This window comes from Gavia stellata, chromosome 32, assembly GCF_030936135.1.
Source record: "Gavia stellata isolate bGavSte3 chromosome 32, bGavSte3.hap2, whole genome shotgun sequence".
Lineage (NCBI taxonomy): Eukaryota > Metazoa > Chordata > Aves > Gaviiformes > Gaviidae > Gavia > Gavia stellata.
This window is the reverse complement of record NC_082625.1, coordinates 6230754-6255349: the sequence shown is the minus strand read 5'-3', so window position 1 is coordinate 6255349 and position 24596 is coordinate 6230754. Positions and strand designations below refer to the sequence as shown.

The 24596-nt window shown below is 49.0% G+C and overlaps 1 protein-coding gene across 5 annotated transcripts in view; it reads right to left on the bottom strand.

Moving 5' to 3' along the window:
• The window catches only part of LOC104250577 (excitatory amino acid transporter 4), a 28892-nt gene extending 6142 nt beyond the window's left edge, over positions 1–22750 (bottom strand). For 3 of the 5 annotated variants that reach the window (XM_059831854.1, XM_059831855.1, XM_059831853.1), the window contains exons 1-9: positions 22688–22729; positions 10494–10751; positions 9518–9655; positions 8515–8719; positions 6419–6461; positions 5601–5941; positions 3083–3316; positions 1819–2013; positions 1233–1367 (exon numbers count right to left, since the gene is read on the bottom strand). In XM_059831854.1, the coding sequence (XP_059687837.1) occupies positions 1233–1367; positions 1819–2013; positions 3083–3316; positions 5601–5941; positions 6419–6461; positions 8515–8719; positions 9518–9655; positions 10494–10707 (1505 nt within the window). In that variant the 5' untranslated portion in view covers positions 10708–10751; positions 22688–22729. Of the gene's footprint in view, positions 1–1232; positions 1368–1818; positions 2014–3082; positions 3317–5600; positions 5942–6418; positions 6462–8514; positions 8720–9517; positions 9656–10493; positions 10752–22687 lie in introns of all 5 variants that reach the window. The other 2 variants (XM_059831857.1, XM_059831856.1) reach the window with 1 other exon arrangement.
• Positions 22751–24596: the final 1846 nt, after the last annotated feature.

Here is a 24596-nt window from a genome sequence, read left to right as displayed (position 1 = left end):
TTACCAGCTGTGTGAGGAAGTTATCTTCCACACACTCGAGGAACCTCTGGGACTGTTTCCTCTTAGCTGTGTTGTACTTCCAAGGACGGTTTCCTTTCCAAAGGGCTGTTAAGGCCTTTCTGCAGACTCAGATGAGGCTTGCCACATGTGTTACACTGGAGTTGCGTTTTGTTTTACAAAAAGTGCAGAAGTTCTGGTGCAAACCTATGACAGTGCTGCTGTGGAGCCAGATTTCCTCAGCATGGCCAGTATACACTAAGACAAGGCACCAGATTCTTCATGCAAAATAACAAATCTAAAACACCCCTTGCAATGAGTATTCCCTGCAACCACAACTCTACATTAGTGCTGAAGCTAACACCAGTCCATCAACCGATCATATCCTTCAGCGGAAACAACAAATAAGACTTTTGGTACCTGATTGAAACTAACCTTTCTGGGTAAGTACAAGAGGTAACCTGGCATCTTAGGAGACAGGGCCTTTTCCAGCCAGGTCTGTTCTTATGCACAGTTCACAGGAGAAGTGGAGGTATTGGGCAAGACTCTGTTTCCAACTGCTCAGCCATGGCTGGGAGCAGACTTTGGCTGCTTTGGCTACAAACCAGCAATACAAGATACAGAAGAACAGAGGAAACACTGACAGTGTGTCCCTGAGTCAGGATTTTGTTGTGTTTGAGAAGACTGAGCGAGAACTGTGCTCAAATGCATTCTTCAATCTAGTTCTTAAGAGCACTCCCGTGAAATCACTTGTCCCAAGGTTTAAAAGGGAAGGAAAGCTGAAGTGGAGCAATGTAGCTGACTAGCTGCACCCATCTAAACACTCCTCAACTTTGTACAGCCCAGTCTCATCCCACCTCCTGTGCCCTGTAGCGCAGAACCATCACTTTGCAGTGTGAATTTGCTTATTATTGGCACAACCTGTCCCTGATGATCTGGACATAGTTTCTGGGTGCCTTTTAAGATAAAGCAAACTAAGGACATTCTACTTGGTGACCAGGCTGATCTGCAAGTGACCCCTGATGCCTTGGGTCACTGCAGTACGTGGTAGAGACTCCAGCATGTGCAGAAAGGGCTGCTGTGTAAATAAAGGTCTCATGGATACAGGTGTGTTTTAAGCTTAATGATACAGGTTACTGAGACTGCTTTTAGCAGAGACATTGGGAGCACAGACGAACTCTGTAAGCACTGGCAGGGAGCACAGAGCAGTGCATGCTGCTGAGCAGAGAACTTACAGAAACCAGTCCACAGCAATGATCAGCGTAATGTCTTCAGTAGGCAGCCCCACCGATGTCAAAACTATAACCATAGTCACCAGTCCTGCCTGGGGAATACCTGCGGCTCCAATGCTGGCTGCCGTGGCAGTGATGCTGGAGGGAACAGGAAAGCACAGCTATCAGCAAAGGGAAGAAAAGAGGTAGTCACATTTGCAAAAATGTCAGGATGTAGCTCAAACTCATCATCTACAAAACATCTTGGCAGCCTTTCTGCCCTGATCCCCAAGCCAGGATGGTGACACATGGGACACCAGCACAGCAGCCAGGCTCCCTGCTAGGCACCCATCCGTAACAGACTGCACACTGCAGCTCTAGCTAAGGGATGGCCCAGAACTGGAAGTGCAATAAGGGCTCAAGTGGAGCCTCCAAGACGTGGTGCCCAAATCACATGTGCTTCTACACCTGGAGATGTAGTACACCCTTCTTTTCCATACTTTTTTTTTCTCATTGTATCTTCTGAGCAAAAGAGGAACCTGACCACACGTCACATAAGCCAACAAAACTGAAGCCCTCCCTGTAGTCCCATAACTCTTTCAAAAGTCACCTTATTGTGATAATCTGCCCGAAGTCAAGTTCATAGTTGTTGACTTGTGCAATGAAGATGGCTGCAAGGGCCTCGTACAGAGCAGTGCCATCCATGTTAATTGTAGCTCCCACGGGCAGAACAAACCTCGTGATGCGCCTGTCCACACCATTGTTTTCTTCCAGGCACCTGAACGTGATGGGCAGAGTCGCTGAGCTGAAAGGAATTTACAAAACAACATGAATTGGGTATATGCTGACTTTGGAAGAGGGACTAAGCCTCTGCCTGGTTTATGACCTTACCCACCTGCTTTTTCACCCTGCCATGTGAGCCAGAGGCCAGAAGCTGCTAGGAGAAAGAACAGTCTAAGCAAGGCTTCCTCAGATATGGTGCACGCTGCAGTTGCACATTCAGACATGGCTTTCCTCAGGGGGCTGGGACAGGGGCTGTGTAACCCTGAGGCGGATGATGCTGGTATAACACCAAAAGAAGGTGATGCTGGAGGATTCAGGGTACATAGGACAGAGCCTCAAGACCAAAACTCCTTTTCCAGCTATTAATAAAACTGGAGCCCTTTCTCACCCCCCTCAGTGCATAAGACGAGAATGACCCATGTGTGAGAATATATCTTGCAGAGAAAGCAGATAATTGTTTCTGAAAGAGAACATCAGCAGGAAAAATTCTGTGTGTTTCAGTGTTGAGAATGCATGTGGGGGAGTCTGTTATGTGCTTGCCAGGAAATTAATATAGCAAGAAACACAGCATTTCTTAGTGATATAACATCTACCTACAATCCCTTGCTTTGGCTGTGTTGCATGGCTGTGTGAGTTACTGAACACACGGGTGTTTATGCCATTGCCCAGGCCTCCCGTGAGTTTAATGCCAACTGCATACAGTGTATGTGCCTGGGACAGAGAAATGTGCAAATGTGTGTGAGTACATGTGTGTGAGAGGTATGTGCATGGGAAATAACGCTGCAATTCAGTGGGATTTGATATTTGTCCTGAGCTCAGCATTTCAGTGCTGCAAGCAGAGTCACCGCCATGTTGGTAAGGAGGAATATGGGCCATGCACTGATGGTCAGGGGTGGCCACCTGACTAGGGATTCAGAGCAGGGGGGTGGGAATCTTTCCACTCTCAAATGAGCTTGGCTGGACCAGTGCAAAAAGCTGCTAGTGCTAGAAACTGTGAGACCACAGTGCTGCACTGAGGGTAACGGAGTGCTGAGAAGCAGCCCCAGAGTATCCACACCAGTCCCAACCCTACTCCTATGTAGCCATCGTACCTTGAGGAGGTGCCCAGGGCTGTGATGAGGGCCTGCAGAAGCCCTGCAATGAATACCCAGGGGTTTCTGTGAGTGACGATGAAGTAGAGCAGTGGCAGGATGCAGAGGGCATGAATGAGGAGTCCAACGATGACGGTGAGCGTGTACATCCCCAGCTGGCCTCCCATCACTGCTAGGTCATCCATCTCCAGGATTTTGCCAGCAATTAAAAACATGATCCCAACTGGAGCATACCTGTGGCAGAAACACAAGGCTGATGCTCAGAACTGGCACCCACACTTTCACACCAGCTTTACTGTATGCTGTTGGGACTAATCCCCAATACACCAGAAGTGCTCACTGAGCCTAATCATTGGATGATACTGCTGGTTTCTTTTCTGGAAACCTGGAGAGAGCTGGGACTTGTTTACCATACGGTCAAAAAACAGAACTTGTTGCACTTTCGGGGACCCCAGCACTCTGTTGTGCGCACAGCTTGGGCACTGCTGGAGGTTTCCTCCTCCTTCTGTGTTCCCTACGTGTTTCCACAACACTCCTTGTAGAATTGATATGGGAGGTTATGTAGAGGAGTCTTCAGAGTCCCTTCCTTTCCTAACAGAGCTTGGGCTCTTTTTTTTACTGAGATGCACAGGGAAGTACAGGAGAAACAGGGAATCAGGGAGTCAAAGCAACAGTGTCCTATAGGCTCTGGGTTATCAGCCTTGCTAGCCTCAGACGTTCACATTTAGGGAATAGGAACATATAGAGAATCCACAGCTGGTGTAGCAAGGGCTGGGCACACCAACACCTGTGAAAGCAGCCATGGCTTATATAAAAACCCATTTTGAGGTACACTGCTATCCTTTCCATTCCTTACGGCTTTTTTCCCCCTCCATAACAATGCATCTCACGAGCAGCAGTGAGGCTCCACAGAAAGGAAGCCATAACACAGACATGGAGAATATCATGGGCACTAAACTAAACAATGGACAAATAACTGGACCAAAGAAAGTTCCAGCTCCATGGCCACACCTCTCAGGGCTTGGCCTCTACAGCTCAAGAGCTCACATGCAATTCATGCACAAGGCTCAGAGGTCCACATGCCAAACTCCAACTTAGCCTGGGAGGTTTGGAAAAGTTTCAGGAAAGGATTTCACAAATATTTCATTTCCTCTGACCTTCTTCTTAGAAGACATTCTCGGCTGCAGCCAGTGACCAGATCTCCCCAGGAAAAACAAGCTCCTGGGAGATACTCTGCAGACTGTGGGTTCAGGAAGGAGTGCTGGGCTGCAGCTGACAGTCCTGCCTCCTATAGCAGCAGGATTTGGTAAGTCAGGAGCTCTCTCCAGACACTACCTACTGTATGCGCACAGGCAGTTTCCTGAGTGTAATCAATGTGCTATACATCAACACCCTGCCTTCCTTCACTGTAAAGGGGAACTGAAGGAGGAGGTGTTGAAGGCATCTTGAAATTGTCTCTGGGAGTAGTGTGCAGGCCTACTTGTTCCACTGTGCTTGTGCTCTCTCTTCCGTGCCCTTGGGCAACTCTCATCTCTTCTTAGGAAAGCAAGGCCCCAGGTTCCAGCTCATCCGTGGAGGAAAGGATCCCAGAAGGGTTGGGGCTCCCCAGCGCTCTGCTGTGAGCTCAGGGTTGTTCTCCCCCTTCGTGTCTTTGTGTGAGGCCTGTTCCCTTGTGCCCGGGATGTTGCTCTGAGATACAAGACTGTGACTAGAAGACCAGGGAAAGGAAGCTGGAGTGATCTAAAATGGGAGAGGGTGCGGGGCTGACAGGTCCTCTCCCTGTCAGTCATTTGCATGTGTTTGGCCAGCCCTGCATCTCCTGCCTTGTAGTACCTACCACAAACTCCTATTTAGACCTTGAGCTCTAGATGGGTAAAGAGCTTAAAATAACAACATTTGGTAAAAATGCTGCCTTCTAGAGAAGACTTGTCTCAGCAATGCCTTGCTTATCTGGACCATGTAGCACAGGCAGCCTTATACAGAAAGCAACAAGCAGCTGAGCTCTAGAGGAGTCGGGATCTGGGAGACCTCAAATTGAAAGACAGTAACTTCGAGTTGACCTTGTCAACCCAGCTCAGCTCTCAGAGCTAATGCATACAGGTGCCAGCCTGAGTAGCAGGGAAGTGGCAGTAGGTTATTGTGATTCATAGCTAAGTCAGACTCCTGGAACGTAGCTGGAAGGAAAGCTTTTGGTGGGAGAGCCTCACACCCTACCCCTGTTGGTAAGGCTAAGAAATCTTCCACTCCAGCTCTCTGGTCTTCCAAGGACGTTTCCAGCAGCCTCAAGGAAAGCAAGTCCTGGTGTACCTGATATTTCTAAGGTAAAAACAAAAAAACAGGAAATGAAATGTGAACAAATATCCCATCCAGACTTTTCCCTCCAGCCTGATGGAGCCAAAGGAGAGCTGTGCCCATCTGCTTTTCCTGTGCATGTCATCCTTAAAGCTACCCCATTTCTCATCAGGTCAGCGGAAACTGCACCTGCAGACCTCCTGCTCCAACCGGCCGTGTTCCTCACCAGATGATAATGGCCACCAGCCTCATGATGGCTTCGTTGAGGCAGTTAAAGAACTCCCGCAGGGCCCGTCCCTTCTGCTTCATGCTGCCGATCACCAAACCGAAGCACATGGAGAACACTACCAGCCCCAGCGCGTTCACCCCATTGGCTGAGCCCGGGATGGGAATGACTTCTTCAAAGGTCAGCACCTCGGAGACGGTCCCCAGGGCATGAGTGACGTTCTCCAGGATGCTGGTGAAGTTCTCAGGCACAGGGATCTGCGTGGTTGTCACACCTGCTGTGACATTGCTGCTGTGGAGGACGGTTCTGGTGAAGACCCTGGTGCTGTACTGCGTCTTGTACTGAAAAGACACAGATTATCAGATGCACTCACTGGTTCAAGGAGCTCAGGACAACACACTGGGCTCTTGCATTGGAGCATCTTATATCCCTAGGACCGAGAAATTCTGGCTTCTCTGATAACCCTTTATACTGCTTACAAGGGCGCTAGCACTACAGAAGAGACAAATACTTGGAGAATCTGCTCTCATTTCACTGCCAGTCCAAGCCTGCTACCTGAGATGACACAAACCCTTCCTGACTCTGAGTGTGGGATGGGACAGAGGTTGAAGCCCTCATCTACAGACAGCTTGAAAAGCTTGCGTGGGGGATGCTATAATACAGACTAATGACTGCAATGCCTCCTGGAGCAGTCAGACTTGGGGAAGTGTGAAGGAAGTATAAAGCAATCACTATTCCATCCCTCAGAGAAGTATGTTGGACCATGGTCTAGGGCATAGGACACAACGGCAAGTGATAGGCCAGGTGGGATTTCATACCTGTTTGAAGCAGGCTTCTACCAGGTTGGGTGGGAACATATTCCTGCAGTAGATAAAACAAGGAAAGAGTTATTGACCTGTTTGACTAGTGAGAAAACATGGGCTTCCTGGTCAATGCCTCTGTCCTGGAGCAGTGTCTCTGGTCACAGCTGTTACAATGCCAGCTCAGGCTACAGAGCAGATGGGCCCTTTCTGTTTGACTGACAGAAGATGGGAATATACTGATCTGGAGCCAGGCACCCTCCTGCATCTTTTCAGACTCCCGCTGCATCTTTTCAGACTCCAGAAGGTTTGTGGAAACAGACTACACACAAACAGCACTGGGATATGGGTCCATTGTAAAAGCATCATCAGACCCAACCGAACCTTAAAACAATACCATATTACAATTTTTAATATACCGCCTTGGTCTCAGCTTCATCTCTATAGCTGTCATTTGAGCTTTTTGTTATCTTGTACCTCAGAAACATAGCTTCATACTGCCTGAGATGGTACATCTTTCCAATTCATTGTGTAAGGTCATAGCAAGGGAGGGAGGGACAATGTCTTAGAAACCACTTCCTCGATTTCCCTGGGTCAGTGAAGATGGATATTTGGAGTAGCCTTTGCTGGGTGAATTTCTGAAGGGCATGCAGTCATTGCTAATCCTGCTTCCAGCCTTTCCTTTACAGAACTTTTTTGCAGCCCCACCATTTGCTGAGCCTTTCAGATTATTTTGCAAAATTGGTATTTTGTGAGCTGCTCTTTTCTTTCTTCCCAAACTGGAGAGACTCTTAGGTAAAACAAGCAGGAAATGAAACGATGTCAGAAAAATGACACCTTCTGAGATATCAATGGATAAGTTGCATGAGACTGAATTCTTGTACACTTCTCAGGTCTCAATCCCATTTCTTTCCTTGCTTGCTTTTGGGTTAAAAACTACATATTAAACTTGACAGTGCTACACATGGGTAGTTTTCATGACTTGTTTTGCTGAGCACACCTTGGCCTCTTGTGTTAATACCTGTGAATGCTTGGGCTGGACTTCAGAGCTCCAGGCCAAGCATTCAATCTCAGAGTGGCAAAGCCAGTTAGCTAGACTGAGCCAGAAGTATCACAGAATCACAGAATCACTACGGTTGGAAAAGACCTGTAAGATCATCAAGTCCAACCTGGGGGAAAAAAAAAAAAAAAAAAAAAAACCAAAAAAAAACCCACAAAAAAACCAACAAAAAACCAAAAAAAAAACCCCACAAACAACCCACGCAAGCCAACCACCACACAACAACAACAAGGCACAACACACCAAAAACCAACCCACCCAACACCACACAGCACCATGTCCATCAAGCTACATCCCACAATGCCACATCCACACGCTCCTTGAATACCTCCAGGGAGGGTGACTCTACCACCTCCCTGGGCAGCCTATTCCAATGTTTCACTACTCTCTCGGTAAAGAACTTTTTCCTAATATCTAGCCTGAACCTCCCCTGGCGCAACTTGAGGCCATTTCCTCTAGTCCTGTCACTAGTCACTTGGGAGAAGAGACCAACACCCACCTCTCTGCAACCCCCCTTCAGGTAGTTGTAGAGAGCGATAAGGTCTCCCCTCAGCCGCCTCTTCTCCAGGCTAAACAACCCCAGCTCCCTCAGCCGCTCCTCATCAGACTTGTGTTCCAGACCCCTTACCAGCTTTGTCGCCCTTCTCTGGACACGCTCCAGCACCTCAATGTCTTTCTTGTAGTGAGGGGCCCAAAACTGAACACAGTATTCGAGGTGCGGCCTCACCAGCGCCGAGTACAGGGGCATGATCACCTCCCTGCTCCTGCTGGCCACACCATTTCTGATACAAGCCAGGATGCCGTTGGCCTTCTTGGCCACCTGGGCACACTGCTGGCTCATATTCAGCCGGGTGTCGATCAACACCCCCAGGTCCTTTTCTGCGGGGGGAGCTTACCAGCCACTCGTCCCCAAGTAGTAGGCTGGGCAAGACTCAGCCAAAAACCTCTTTCCATCAGAGTGTATGCCTAAAGCTGTGACACTTCAAAAGGCATTCCGTGGAGGAATGTAATCTCACTGATATGGTCTCAACATGAGACCATCTTGTTCACCTACCTCACCAAGTCCATGAAGGCATCCGTGGTCTGCACCTGCTCAATTCTGCCTTCTCGGTGAAGCTTGTCCTTAGATCCTTTTCCTGGGTGGATGATGATCACCATGAGGATGCCAATGAAGACTGCTATGATCGTGGTCACCATGTAGTAGACCACAGCCCGCATCCCCATCTTCCCTGAGGCTCTGCCATCCAGTGAGGCCATTCCTGGGGAGTCACACATAGAGATAAGGTGAGAAGGTCTATTGTCGTACAGGGAAGGGGGAAGCCTAAGGAGGATTCAAAGTGTGTAGGGCATGTTGCATGAGTTGGAAGGGGAGCTGGGGCCTCTAGGAAGCGTGGCATACAAGGGGCACACTTCGGAGCTCCAGGTGATGTCGATATGAGAGAGTGTGGCTTGTGGTTATGAAGAAGCATAGCATTAGTGGGTCTTAGGCTGCGTTTGGGAATATAGCAGTTTCCTCCTAAAGCTCTCAGAAGGGAAATAATCCCCTCCCAGTACATTGGACCTTTAAGTTCCTAATGGTGGGATGTTTCCGCAGGTGTTTCAGAATCCCTTCCGCTGTCTAAAAGCTTGGCTGGCTGGCATGTCTTCTATGAGGACCTAGATGATACAAGTTCTCCATCTGGTGATCAACTCTAGCTCTTTTCGACTGACACAAATTAACATTCCTTAGGCTGGAGGAAATCTGAAGCTGACTTGGGCAACAAACTTGTTGACATTTCAGGTTACGTAGGATGAAATCCTTGTTAGTGCTCAAGTGTTGGGCATTGGAAACACCACATTGTGTCCTCCCTAGTCTTATGAGAAAGCACAAGGCCTTCTGCTTTTCTTCCCTGATACTGAGCCAGCAGGGCTTCACTACAGCTGCAGGTTCAGGCTTGTCACTATTAACCAAACTAATCCAAGCACCTCTAGCTGGGGCACAAAGGGGTACTCCAACAACAGCTATCTGTGTTTGCTGGTTATTGCCTTGACTGAAAGCAGCAGAAAGCAATTCTCACCTGTAATCAAGCTAGAGACAATGAGAGGAAGAACCAACATCTGGAGCATACGCATCAGCAGCTCGCCGGGGAAGGAGAAATACTTGATCTGGCGATAGGTCAGCTGGTAGGGCCGGAGGGAAAACGCCAGGATGATCCCTGTGGATCAGCAAGGGATGAGAAAGGAAATGGGACAGTGTGATCCAGTGGTCTATCCCTCAGTCCTACAGCGTGGCTTTTCTCTTTCTCATGTCCTTTCAGCTCCTCCTCTCCCCAAAGGAGCAAATGCTCTTTCTTTTTCTAAAAGGCTATGATCCAGTTTTCACTGTATGCTCTCTCTCCCTCTGACAAATTTATATGCACAGGAGCCTTGTGCTAAACCACAGGTCTCCCTGTTGCTCTTTCTGCTGCACCTCTGGAGTCTGTTCCCAGGAAGCTCATGAACACAAAAATGCTGTGACCAGAGATATGATCTCCCAGCCTAACCTAAATGTGACGACACAGTTCAGAGACTTTGTCCACCCACCTCTTAAAGCTGAGTTCAGCCAGTGAGTTAGACATATAGCCTGGATCAAAAGCTAGGGACAGTCCACTATCTGCTGGGCAGATTTAGTTTCCATTGTATCACAGACCTGTGCATCAGTTCCCCCTTCTGGTACTGTCAGGCTAAAGCTGTGGGATGAATCTGAAGAGCCCTTGTGCCTGTAGCTGCTCTCACAAGAAGCCTCTGAACAAACCTGGGTGATGTTTTATGAGGATTGGTAGAGCTGGATCATCAAACCCTTTCTGTTGTAGACTGTTCGTAAGGATCAACAAGGACTCCCTCTGCAAGGTCTGTTGTCCTTGCACACAAAGATACTTCTGATTCGGACAGCATTTTGAGCTGTCAGCTTCACCTCCCTAGCCAAATCATTATGATAAAATAAAATCTTTGTAGAATAAACAAACTTTTCCCCACGTTTATAAATGGTGCCCAGTGTTGTCACCAGCTCCATACCTAGTAAGACTGCGGCAATGGTGAAGAGGACAAAGGCATTTCTCCTGAAGAAGCTTTTAGCGCTGTCAGCAGTGATGCTGTGCATCCGCTTCTTGGCCCGCGCTGCCCGCTTCTGCACTGCCTGCTGGAAGCGCTGCACCCGGCTCTCGGCATTGAGCCGCTTGGCTGCGTCCTCGTTGAGGAACAGGCTGTTGACGTGACTCTGCTCGCTCATGGTCAGTACAGCTGTTCGGTCCCCAAGGCACGGCTCTGCCTACGCTGGGCAGGGAGAAGCAGAGGAGGGAAAGCATAAGCTGCAGCACCCGACACCTTGCCTTCATTTTTAGGTCATTTCCCTGGGTCCCTGAGCAGGTTTATTTAGAGTTGATTAATGAGTTCTTCTGCCCCTCTGCAAGGGGCAGACCCTGGGGCAAAGCATCTAAAGGGCTACCCAGGTCTTGTCATGAGTGCTTTGGTGTCTCTGAAGAAGCTCTGGCCTCTGTAGCACCAAACCTGCAGTGAGGAGCGGCTTGTGGTGGCCTGGGCAGCCAGAAAGGGCTCCACAACCACCCAGGCTTGTTCTTAGGAGTTTTATCAGTTTGGACAGGAATGAATTTTTATCACCTGGTGATAAAATCATTCCTGTACACAAACTGTTCCGAACAAGACCAAACAGCAGACAACATTTCTGACATGCCTCCTAGATGAACAGGCCCCTACCAAAACAGCTTTCCCCATGACAGCAAGCAGCACCGTCTCTTTCTGCAGAAAGGAACATAATCCCTTTGCTTTCTGTGGAGCCTGAGGATAATGCTTTACTGACTTTCCTTTGAAGCACAACAGGACTTTCAAGTAGTATCTCTTGTCAAACTCCACTGATGGGGTTAACCTGCTGTCCTGTCATGACAAATACTAAGATCGAGATCAAACCTACTCCAAAGAGGTAAAGAAAGGACCGGTTCTGCTCCATTACCTACTGGCTGCAAGGCCTGGAGCAGTCTACTGTTCTTTAACTGTTTATTTTTTACTATTATTCCCATATTTCTCAGAACAAAAGAACAAGGGGGCTACACAGGCATAGCAGTCCACTCTGGAGTGCTAGAAGGCACCAGCAATCCAACAGTTCTTATCATTAGGAGGATTATTGCCTGCCTATGCAGGCACCATTTTCCTACTGTCACTGTGTCTTGACAGATACAAGGGCTGAAAATTATTCTTGTTCCCAGGAGTTTGCAAAGAAAATACAAGGCTAGATGAAACCAAAGGAGAACAAAGTCACCTTAGCACTTCAGCAGGTGCTGAAAGACCTTTTTTTGGTGTTGCAGGTCAAATAAGAGCTACTCCATTTGCAATCTAAATGTAAGTCAAAGAAACCATCACAACTGGGATTACATCCTCCATAAAATACACATTTAATGTCTGCCATTTGGACCCAGATAAATGCCTATCATGAATTGAAGGCATTTCCTTAAAAGGAACTGGTTCATGGCACAACATTGCAAGATCATTGCAAGGTGCTAATGCCTTCATGAGGTTCAGAGCAGTGGAGAGACTCCTGAGGTGGCCCAAACAAGTCACTCTAAGCCCTCCCAAGGCTAAGCTATGTGAAGGCTACTGGCAAAGATTCTGGGCTTTTGCTGCAGGAAACTTGCAGTGCTGCTATGGTCACCCAAGCTTCTGGATTAGCAAACAGCATTCTGTGAATTTTGGTCCGCTGATTCCAGCTTGATCACACATTCACTTTCTTAGTACATCATCCTGCTTTTATCTGTTGATGGATGTGGTGGGTTGACCCTGGCTAGGTGCCAGGTGCTGACCAAAGCCACCCTATCACTCCCCTTCCTCAGCTGGACAGGGGAGAGAAAACATAATGAAAGGCTCCTGGGTTGAGATAAGGACAGGGAGATCACTCACCATTACCGTCACAGGCAAAACAGACTCGACTTGGGGAAATTAGTTTAATTTATTACCAATCATAATCAGAGTAGGATAATGAGAAATAAAACCAAATCTTAAAAACACCTTCCCCCCACCCCTCCCTTCTTCCCAGGCTCAACTTCACTCCTGATTTTCTTTACCTCCTCCCCCTGAGCGGCACAGGGTGACGGGGAATGGGGGTTGTGGTCAGTTCATCACACGTTGTTTCTGCCGCTCCTTCCTCCTCACACTCTTCCCCTGCTCCAGCGTGGGGTCTCTCCCATGGGAGACAGTTCTCCATGAACTTCTCCAACATGGGTCCTTCCCACGGGCTACAGTTCTTCACAGACTGCTCCAGCGTGGGTCCCTTCCACAGGATGCAGTCGTTCAGGAATGGACTGCTCCAGTGTGGGTCCCCCGCAGGGCCACAGGTCCTGCCAGAAGACCTGGTCCAGCGTGGGCTCCTCTCCACAGGGTCACAGTTCCTGCCAGGAGTCTCCTCCAGCACAGGCTTTCCATGGGGTCACAGCCCCCTTCAGGGCACATCCACCTGCTCCAGCATGAGGTCCTCCAGGGGCTGCAGGTGGAAATCTGCTCCACCGTGGACCTCCATGGGCTGCAGGGGCACAGCCTGCCTCACCATGGTCTTCCCCACAGGCTGCAGGGGAATCTCTGCTCTGGCGCCTGGAACACCTCCTCCCCCTCCTTCTGCACTGACCTTGGTGTCTGCAGAGTTGTTTCTCTCACATATTCTCACCCATCTCTTCTCTGGCTGCTGCTGCACCGCTGTTTCTCCCATTCTTAACCATGTTATCCCAGAGGCGCTACTACCATCGCTGATGGGCTCGACCTTGGCCAGCGGCAGGTCCATATTGGAGCCGGCTGGCATTGGCTCTATCGGACCTAGGAGAAGCTTCTAGCAGCTTCTCACAGAAGCCACCCCTGTAGCCCCACCGCTACCAAAACGTTACCGTGCAAACACAGTAAAATGGAGCCAATATACATCAGACTGGGTGAAAACTTTGCCTGTCTTCCTCCTTTTCACTGCCAGTCCTCCTACTTTTCACAGCTATGCATGAGAGACAGAAACTGCAAAGTACATATTCTTTTAGTTCATTGAGTTTCTGCCTCCTGAACTCCACAGTAGGTTAAGAAACTATGGATTCAATCCCCTGTGCCCCAGAATAGATTTGCATTATTTATTTAGTGGCCTCTCAGATATAGGGTTGGACAAACAAAATCATTAGCTGTCACGTTCCAGTGAGCCAGGACTTTCACATATCCTGTATCCTCCTGTCTTGCCACTTACTGGCATCACTGGCCCTACAAGGAAGAGGACACCTCTCAGATCTCACCCTTTGCCACCACAGACTCACTGAGTAATCCCTTTTGTGATTCATCTTATCTTCTTTTGTCCGCAGGATTTCCAGAAGTCTGTCCCAGAGCTTACTGCCCTTATGGTGAGAAAAGTAATTGTGTGTGGCTGGAGGGATAGAATAGACTCGACTCTTTCAGTTGGAAGGGACCTACAATGATCATCTAGTCCAACTGGCTGACCACTTCAGGGCTGACCAAAAGTTAAAGCATATTATTCAGGGCATTGTCCAAATGCCTCTTCAACACTGACAGGCTTGGGGCATTGAGCACGTCCTGAGGAAGCCTGTTCCAGTGTTTGAACACCCTCTCAGTAAAGAAATGTTTCCTAACGTCAAGTCTAAACATCCCCTGGCGCAGCTCTGAACCATTCCCACACATCCTGTCCCTGCATCCCAGGGAGAAGAAATGGGCACCTCCCTCTCCACGTCCCCTCCTCAGGAAGCTGCAGAGAGCAATGAGATCACTCGTCAGCCTCCTTTTCTCCAAACAAGACAAACCCAGAGTGCTCAGCTGCTCCTCGGAGGACATGCCTTCCAGCCCTGTCACCAGCTTGGTTGCCCTCCTCTGGAGGCATTTGAGGACCTTCACATCCTTCTTAAATGGTGGGGCCCAGAACTGCACACAATACTCCAGGTGAGGCCGCACCAACGCTAAATACAGCAGGACAATGCCATCTAATGACCGGCTGGTTCTACTGCGTTTGATGCACCCAGGATGCGGTTTGCCCTCCTGGATGCCAGGGTACACTGCTGGCTCCTATACTGAGCCTGCTGCTGACCAGCCCCCCCAGATCCCTTTCTGCAGGGCTGCTCTCAATCAACTCCCCTCCCAGTTTAGACTTGTGCCCGGCGTTACTCCCTCCCAGGTGCAGAAGCCGGCACTTGGACTTGTTCAGTATCGTGCCACTGACGATTGCCCAATGCTCCAATGCCTCTAGATCCCTCTGCAAGGCCTTTTGCCCCTCAAGAGAGTCAATGGCACCGCCCAGTTTGGGAGTGTCAGCAAGCTTGTCAATGGGGCATTCACCTCCTGCATCCAGATCATGGATGAAAATAGTGAACAGCACTGGCCCTAGGATTGAGCCCCGAGGAACACCGCTGGTGACTGGTCGCCAGCCGGATGTAGCCCCATTCACTGCAAGCCTTTGAGGCCTGCTGGCCAGCCGCTTCTTCACCCAGCGCCCCATCAAGCCGCTCATCCCACATTTGGACAACTTGTCCAGAAGGATGCTCTGAGGGGCAGCAGCAAAAGCCTTGCTAAAAGCCAGAAAGACGACATCCACCGCCTTCCCCTCATCCACTGCCTGGGTGACCTTATCCTAGAAGGGTATCTAATGAGTTAAACAGGACTTCCCCTTTGTGAACCCATGTTGACTGTGCCTGGGGATTGCATTACTCTTTAAAAGCCTTTCAATAGTACTCAGTGTAATCTTCTCCATAATTTTTCCAGGTGCTGAGGTTAGACTCACAGGTCTGCAGTTCCCTGGGTCTTCCCTTACGCCCTTTTTGTAGATTGGAATAACATTGGCTAACTTCCAGTCAGCGGGGATGCGGTGCAACTTCCTACGGCAGAACGGATTACCACCTAAGGCAATCACTTCTAAAAGCAGAATCACCAAAGAAAGTTTCAGACCCCAAAGACTCTCTTTTTTACTCCCAAACCACTCACTCTTTATCAACCACCCAAACCACTCACTCTTCATCAAACAGCTCAGCACACCTTGGTAAGGTGAAGTGCTACCTTACTTTGACACATAAAGCTCCCATCTCGTCAGTGAAGTGAAAACAGTCACACTGACAGCTCTGAAATCATCCATCCTGGGCTTGCTACACGCAAGCCAGGCTTCCCATTCGCCATGGTGACCTGAGGAGACCCTCGTTGAACCAGGACTACGGAAACGCAGACTCATCTCTCCTCCAAACCTTGCCTTTTTTAGAGTTGGACCATACCACACTAACGGCACGAATTCCTGTATAGGGAAAATGTGAGCAGAACCCACGCATATAAAGGGACTCACCTGCTCTTTTCTCCAGATGTCTCCCCATCCACGTGCACTGGAAAACGTATTTTTGTGCAAACAAAATGAAATTTCTGTTTTGACATGGGAAAGTTCAGGATTAGTCATTAGATCCCATGTTCCACCATATGCTCAGCAGCCTTCTCAGAGCAAAACTTATCGCACAGAAGGAACTCACCAGCAGAACTTGCTTCTGTGATGTCCCCCACCCTCTTGCTGACTTGCTCCCTTTCTCCATCTGCATATTTTGCAATACAGCGGCCCCCTCCACAGCACATTCCCTCTGCATCGCTGGCCTGAAATTGTGTAAATATTCTCTATTGCATCAGCTGGAAGTTCTCAGACTGCTGCAGTAAGTCATTAAAATACTCTTGCAGGTTAACGATCTGTCAATGGCTTGGATTTTGCTTCTTGTGAAGACGAAGGTGGCTTTGCTTTCTTGGTGAAGGTTCTCCCGTCCATGGCTGCTCCTCCAGGCTCCACTCTGCCAGAAGCACGGAGATATTTGAGAGAGCATTTTTGGAGGTAACTTCAAGGCTAGATCCAGGAAGCACAGGATATTTTGCAAGAAAGTTCAGTGTTGCAAAACTAATGCATAGTTCCTGGCAATGAGGTTTCACATAAACAGTGGAATTTTGATTATTTTAGGGACATCAGTCAGAACACGGTGAAAGTAAAAAATGGGGAAGGAAGACTTTTGCACTATATTTTTTTGTCCTGGTCTTTGCAGATTTTTGTGTGGTTATCTTCCCATCGACCCATGCAGAAGATTTCCAGTATGGGGGGAGGAGGGCAATAGTGCTTAAGGACCTACAAAGAGCTAGAAAACAGGAAATCTCCGAATCAACTAAGATGCATCTGTTCCAACTTGTACTGCACGTTGAAGAAGACCCCTTCTCTTTATGCCTTGTCTCTGCTAAAGCAGCCAACATCAGAAAAGCTGAAACGATCCAGTGTGCAGCACCTTCCCATGAGCATGCTTTAAAGACAGAAGGTAATAAAATCCTGGCTGAAGGGAAAGAGGAGCTAGCCATCGCACACTCACCAGGAGGCAGTTTAGCTGAAGGGCTAAGTGTGGTAGCATCAGGGCAGATTTGCAACCCCTTGTCACAAATTGCATACTTTTGGCCCCCATGTGCACCCTTGTCCTTAAATACCGCTTTATCATAAAAAGGACATAAGCAATGTCAGGACATGAAACTCCTTTCATTTTCCAAAGGGTATCCTAGCTCTTCTCAGATCTGTGACAAGGGGATGCAAATAAGGCCATATGCTACAACATACCGAGTGGTTTTTTGCAAGTTTGTCCGACATTTGCACAATGGGGAATGCTAGGCACAAACCCGCATCTGCCCATCCAGTGTGGTGGTAAAGACAGTGATGAAAGAGCCCCGGCAGATGGGCTGAGCTCTCTGTTCTGCATCCATCGCTCCGCTGCAGCCTGGTGGCACGTGGGGAGAGGCTTACCCCCTGAGACACCGGGCACCAAGCAGCAATAAGCTTAGAAACTGAGAGTAAAATATTGCACACAGCAGAGAAACTTCTTGAAATATTATCTTCAATGTATGCTTTGACTACAGACTCTTTAAAGGCACACAGCCCCCCATGTCCCTACACATGCCCCGCTCCCAGAGAAGAAGCCAGCTTGTTAAAATGGAGACCTAGGGAGAACAGTAGAAGGAAAATGCAATCTTCAAATGCATCCAGCTGAAGAAAAAAACACCTTGGTAAGGATATAACCTCAGTGTCAGATCAACCAAATTTTTTTTAAAAACTTTTGGCAAGGATCCTGTATGAAAGGTTTTTAAAGCAATGGATATATCATGGGATGGAAGGGAAGATGCCTTTATGATCGCTTGTGGTGACAGACAAAACCAAAACGGGTAGAATTTCATGGCTACTTTTGCCAATAGAGAGATGTCAGTTGTGAGGTCCAATAAGAAACCGTGTGAAGTGCTGAGCTATTCATTTGCTCACAAGTGACCTGGAAGATGAACTACTATGTAAATAAGTGAAAAGCAGTAAACACAGGAAGAATAACTCTTAGTTGTAGACTCTAGTGACTCAGAAAGATATTGGAAATATCACATGAAAGCACAGGCTGACAGAAAATCAGTGCTAGGAATTTTTATGGAAGAAATTAGGGAACAGAAAAGAAAATGGTCTTATGATGAACTACAAATATAGAGCATACTCCCGTCTCTGAGAGGATGAGTGGCATCCCCTGCCCTGCCCTGCTTGACTGCTCCAGCACCACGTGGCTACGTCCTTGCTGGCCAGACCCTGCCCTGCCGGCCATCTGCTTGTGCTCGGCTCCCAGTCCCTTTGGGAGCTACCAGCCCACGCTGCTCCCTGACAAGGCTTTCTTGGAGGCCAGATATTTGGAGTTGGCCCCCGAGGGTATAGGGTTGACATTTCAGACTTTGTCTTGCAGTAAAGTGAAAGTGCCCAGGCATGAATTATGCTTGTGGGGAATAATACAACTTTTATGTTGCAACATTAAATGCTCAAAACTGTTTTTTTGTTTAGTAGTCAGAAATCCACATGTACATCTTAAATATTGCTACGTCACAACAACAGAAATAAAAGAAATTGTTGGGGCAAATTTTAAGTTGTTTGCTGAAGGAATTTTGTGTTTAACTCAGATTCTAAAACAGCAACTGTGAAAGCCTTCAATTTCTTCTTGCTTTGTTTTTTTGTGCAGGCTGAGCTTCAGAAAAAAAACAACCACTGTTTGACTTTTAAAAGCTGCCATCACTGAACTGATCCTGCACTCAGATATTCAAACAGCAGCATCAAGAAGCAGGCTGTAAGCATTTCTTAAGTTTTTTTTTCATGTGGCGAAAGATTTTTCACTTCGGTATTGAGGCAGTTTGCATCCATGGGAGCCCACAAGAAAGTTCCTCCTGAGCAGCGCACAAGTGAGACTGTCAGCGGGGGTTAAGGGGAGTCTTTCCGCAGGAATGCATGGGCCATGAATCTGGTCTGCACACTGGGCAGGCACGTGGACTCTCGCTCTACCTGCTTCATGGTGTGTGGGGTAGCCCTGCAGAGCCCTAGGGGAACGGCGTCTGAAACTGGGGAGTGTTTGGTACAATGTAGTGCCCAATGCTGTATGTCCGTAGGGCTGCGTCTGGGGACAGGATTTTGGGGGGAGCTGGAGGAGGTGGGCTGTACGCAGAGCTACACAACTAAGAGAGGGCCCAGTTCCATGTGGAAAACAGCTCCCAAGAGGTCAGGGCAGTGGTGCTGGTCAGAGAAGGTCAGTTCGGTGTAGCAGCCATGCATTGAGTTTCTGCCAGCGAGAGCAGTTTGTGCTGCCAACAGAGAACCCTTTTCACTGTTATGTTTGTAACCAGCGGGGGAAACTCACTGTCCAAAGACAGCTTCGCATGCTGTAGCACTCCATCTCAACAGGAACAGAAACTACATTTACGCCTACAGGAAATAAATCTACTCCATGCCTGCGCATGGCTCTGCCCTCACGCCAGTCACATGCAACCGGCTCTGGGGTCAGGGGGCTGCGAGCTTTCTGAGCATGAAGGGAAACCACAGATCTTTGGTCTGGTTTTGTCCGGGCAATGGTCAGGGTTAGGTCGTGCTGGGTGAAGAGGAAATGCATTTGACTACTTGACATGGTCCAGATGAAACTAAACGCTTGCAAACCACTAACAACAGTGCAGCCTTTTCTTAGGGCCTACATCCAGCACATCACCCCTGGGACCCCAGAGCTCTCTGGAGGTCCCAGGTGGGACCAGCACCAGGGTCCAGAAACTCTGCTATGTTTGTGCCAGCAGGTCGAGGGAGATGATCCTTCCCCTCTGCTCAGCACTGGTGAGGCCACGCCTGGAGTGCTGTGTCCAGTTCTGGGCTCCTCAGTACAAGACGCACATGGACACACTGGAGAGAGTCCAAGGAAGGGCCACGAAGATGATGAAGGGACTGGAGTGTCTCTCATGAGGAAAGGCTGAGAGAGCTGGGACTGTTCAGCCTGGAGGAGAGCAGGCTCAGGGGGATCTTACCAATGTATACCTGAAGGCAGGGTGTAAAGAAGACGGTGCCAGACCCTTCCCAGTGTTGCCCAGTGACCAGATGAGAGGTGGTGGACATGAATTGAAGTACCAGGAAATTCTTCTTAAGCATAAGGAAAGGCTTTTTAACTGTAAGGCAGACTGAACACTGGAGCAGGTTGCCCAGAGATGTTGTGGGGTCTCCATCCTTAGAGATATTCAAAAGCTGGCTGGATGCGGTCCTGAGCAACCAGCTGTGGCTGACTCTGCTTTGAGCAGGGGGAGTTGGACTAGATGACCTCCAGAGGTCCCTGCCAACCTCAGCCATGCTGTGATCCCTCCATCTTCTGCTGATGCGCTGTGAGACAAGGCTTTACAGGACTTTTAAGACAGCACTGACACACCCCGGCCCTGGCAGTGTCCTGGAGCTGATTTATAAGTATAATTAGTACAGGGCCATGGTCTTCTCTCAGCCTCTAGCCCCTGCACAGCACTTTTGCACCACACTGAAAGATAAACAAGAAAATGCTACTTCATGGAAGTAAGTGGCCAAGTGCCGTTTGTGGCTATTGGACAGATCATTGGACCCCAGGGGTGTCTCAGCAGAGGGGGAGCTATTGGTCAAGTGGATCCTCTGTGAGATACTCCTCTGGGACAAGGAAGGTCCTGGCCACTGGCAGGATATGGCATTACAGGGCACTCTTGCCATGGTGTGTGGGGTTGGAGAAAGTAAACGCAAAGTTCAAGTGAAGACTTTATCTGCCTTCTTGCCCTGCACTTCGCTCTCTCCTGAGGCAGACCATCAGCAGTCAGCCCATGCCCTGCTCCTTGCACCTATGTATAGCACACTGGCATGGCTTTCTGATTGTTAACATGTCCAAGAGTTGTCAGCCGAATATCACATAACCAACCCCAAGGAAGGCAAAAAACTGTGTGGCCAATGCAGCAGAGGAGAGCTCCAGTCTCCAGAAGGTTCAAGCTCTCGGCTGGGACAAACCCAGTTGTCACTACTTAGAACAAATGGATGGGAGACAATGATTGAAATGTTGGTGCTTTACATCGTTGTCCCACTATTGCTAATGTCTGTGTAGAACACACAACGGGTTAATCTAATTAGTCAGTTTTACTCCTGGGACTGACAGAAGTCAGCCGAATTAGAAATGCCCACCTCAGAGTCTCTCCCAGGTTTACCAGCCTCCAGGGACCGGGGGAAAAGTGGCAATACAATCCCAAAGCAGCGGTGTTCAGTACAGCGTGTGCTGTCACACCACTGCCATGGGCACAGAGCGTGGCACTCGGGTAAGCCTTGCTGCTAAAGGCATGACACTGGAAAAGCATGTCAGAGTCAGGGGTCCCCCGCCTCGACAACGGCGACCCCAGGCTCCCTCTTCCCTCTGCTAACACAACTCTCTCTTTTTTTTTCGTTGCTGAAAGCCAGCCAAAGACTGTGAAATAATCAGCACTTTTGAGCCCACTGTTTCTCTTGTCTCCAAGGAAACTCTGCTATTATGTTCAACATCAAAACCAGCAGGATTTTCAAGGAGGGAAGTCTCCACAGGTAGCAGCAGGGAAGCACCCCGAGGAGGAGAAGAGGGAGGCATCTCTGCAGGAGGAGAGGGGTTGGGAAGAGCATTGCACAAGCTAGGCAGATACAGAGGGGCAAGGCAAGGGGGCACTGAGAAAGCTGTACTAATCTTTCCAAGGTGGACAGCTTCTGGTGCTGGTCACCTAGTGAGAGGGCAGAAGTTAAATAGACCATCCTTGCGTGGAGGGAGGGAAGACCCAGTGCTTGTGAGGAAGGGATGTGCCAGGCTGTTCAAGGGAAGGCAGGCAGGGCCATGCTTCGCCCTCCGGACTCTGCTCAATGGCCTGACAATTGCAGTTAGGAGCTATCGTGTCCTACTCGCTTATGTGCGGATCATTGGCACTCCAGAGTAGGAAGCTACAGTCCCTCCACCACCAGCTGAGTAAAACAGGTGCTTTGCAGGGACCGTCTTTGCAAGGATAGCAAAGAAGGAGTGGATGTCTCCACTCCCGCCTCACTCTCCCCCATCAGTAGCTCAGTGCCTGTGGTCAGGAGCACTGAATTCAGCCACTGTGCTGTTAGTTGGGTTTTTTCAGTCCTGAGGACCAGAATAGAGAGGGCTCACAGAGCCCCTGGCTGGAGGCATCCTCACCCCTCATTCTGTTGGATCCTTCGCAGCCTGGCCCATTGCTTGCCCTTGGGAAGGGCAGTACAAGCTGAAAGGAATGCAGCCAAAGTGCCTCTGCTGAAAATTTCCATTCACAAGCCCAACTGGGGTGAACTTAGCCATCTTTGTGTTGCTATAGCAGCCCCTGGCAGGGCTTTCTGCACAGTGAAGTGCTAGGGCATCTCCATTTTCCACTCACCACCTGGCAGCCAGCTCCCTCCCAGCCAACTCCCACCACACCAATGGACCCAGGAAGAGAACGGATCTGCCCAGGGTCCAGTCACTGACCTGTCTCTGTGATAAAGCACCAGCTAAGGGGAGGGGAATCTGCAATGGGCAGGAATTTCAGCCCAGCTAAGCTCTACAGTGAAAAGTGATCAGCTGGTTTGGAGCCTAAGTCCAATACTGGCAGGACAAGTGCGTTCTCCCCATTGCTCCCAACTCATGCTAATGTCCTGTGATGAGGTTGTCTCTCTCCAGCTGCCCACCAGGCATTTCACCCCAGCCCAGCACATACAGTCCCACTTTTAAAGCACTCCCCTCTGGGCAGTCCCCTGTCCTTAAGCAGGGTGAGAGCTATCCCTGCTGCTCTCTCATGCATATGCCCAAGGAAATCTCCTGCCATCCTCCTGTCCTGCTTCAGCCCCTGGAGCTGGCACCGCTCTTATTCATGCATTCAGATTTGCTGACAAAACCACTCACCTGGAACAAGTGCCAGTCGTCAAGCAGGAAGGGCAGCAGGTCTTTTTCGTCTTGGGGGATTATTCTGAGTTGTTTTGTTCTTTAATTCTTTAAGCTCAAAGGCAGGATGCAGGATTTTCTCCTTAGAAAGGTGCAGTGTTAGCAGAGAGCTCTGAGCAGTACCTCCTGAGAGAGGAAAGGAAGACTGTAATATGCTCAGGATACATGGCAGTAGGGGGTGGGGGAGTGGCATGTAGGAGGAGACTGAAGAAATCTTCGATGATTGCAGGAGACGAGAGGACAGAAAGCACCTGTCACCATGATGTTGCATAGAGCCCATACTGGATTTAACACTACCAGTGGTTTTGCACTTTCTTCTGCCTCCTCACATAAGCTGCAAAGAGAGTTAGCAGTAACAGAGAGCAGGGCAAGCTGTTAAATGAGAACCAGATCTCATCCCCATCCCACTCCTGCCCCTCAGTCTGTTCCTTCCCCAAGGGTGGCTGCATGCAGAAATCCATCCAGCAACAACAGCTGGATACCCTGAACGGGCAGGTCCTTCACCAGTCCCGTCTGTGTAAGCAGGACCTCAGAGATCCAGACACACCCCTGCGGTTTGTCCAGAGGGGATGGACATGTGTCTGTGCCTCAGCCAAATCTCCGTAATATCCCATTGGCATATTAGGCAAGTGACCAGGAGGAATCAATTCACTGAGTGTGCAAAGGAAATACGTTAGCAATACAGCCTGTCAGGGAGCCAGACTCTGCTTTCAAGGAAGCAGGCAAACTTTCACAGTCTTTACTCATTGATCTCTTGAATATTGATTCCTGCAGCAGTTTCTTTGATAGAAGTCCTGCATTTACAATTTCCATTAATGTACTACGCCAAAAAACACAAGTCAGGTTGCAGGTGTGAGCACTGCACTGCCACTGCTGGCCTCTGAATGGGGCAGAGTGAAAAATTATGTCCAGAAAACACGCCCCAGCACCGAGTTACAACAGCACCTCTGCTTCTACTCCTACCAGATATGTGACTCACAGGGGACACACCAGTTGTTTCCTGACAGTAGCCTTCTACTTAATTCAGGTGGCAGCAGCACAGGGGCTTTGCTGCATGTTCCAGCTTCAGCATACCAACAGCGATGCATTGTGTCTGCAGCCAGAACTTGCCACAGAGTTTGAACTCATCCAGCAAGAGGTAAGTCAAAGCCAAAGTGTCAGGCACATCCAACAGAGAGTCCTGGAACTGCAATCGCTCTGAGCCCTATGTCCCCATCAGACTCTGTGGGAAGAGGAGAGCTAGACCTCTTCAGCCCAGGTTACAACGAGCAGCTCCCAACAACAACTGGCTTTTTGCAGACATCATTAATTATAGAATCACAGAATCATTTAGGTTGGAAAAGACCTTTAAGATCGTCGAGTCCAACCGTAAATCAGGACGGTGATTAGATAGGACTTTGCTGGACAGGCTATTTGAAGCCTGGGGTCTTGACTACCTCTGGCATTCTCCCTTGTTTTAACTTGCTCCATCTGCCAAATCAGCACGGACACAGGCCATTGCTGCATCAGGAGACAAGGATACACTGGCTGCACCCAACAAATTGCTTGGACTTCACGCGACTCGGTTGCTCACATGTAAATGGGGGAAATGGCACTAATCTTCCTATCGAAGGCTGCACGAGTTCAGTGAGGTCTCAGGTCATGCAAGTGTCATCTGGGGACTGGAAACCCAAGCCCTGTACCCTGCAAAGTTTCAGTCGTCTTTCTAGCAAAGCACATATTGGAATGGGCTACACAAGAAGATAATTTTATTCCAAAATGAATGTCTCTGGTTATGGAGAATAGACTCCAGCACTCTGCCTCCACCATGCACCCAAAACACTCCTGCAGAAATGTGGCTGAAAGCCAGCCCAGCCAGAGATGGAAAAGG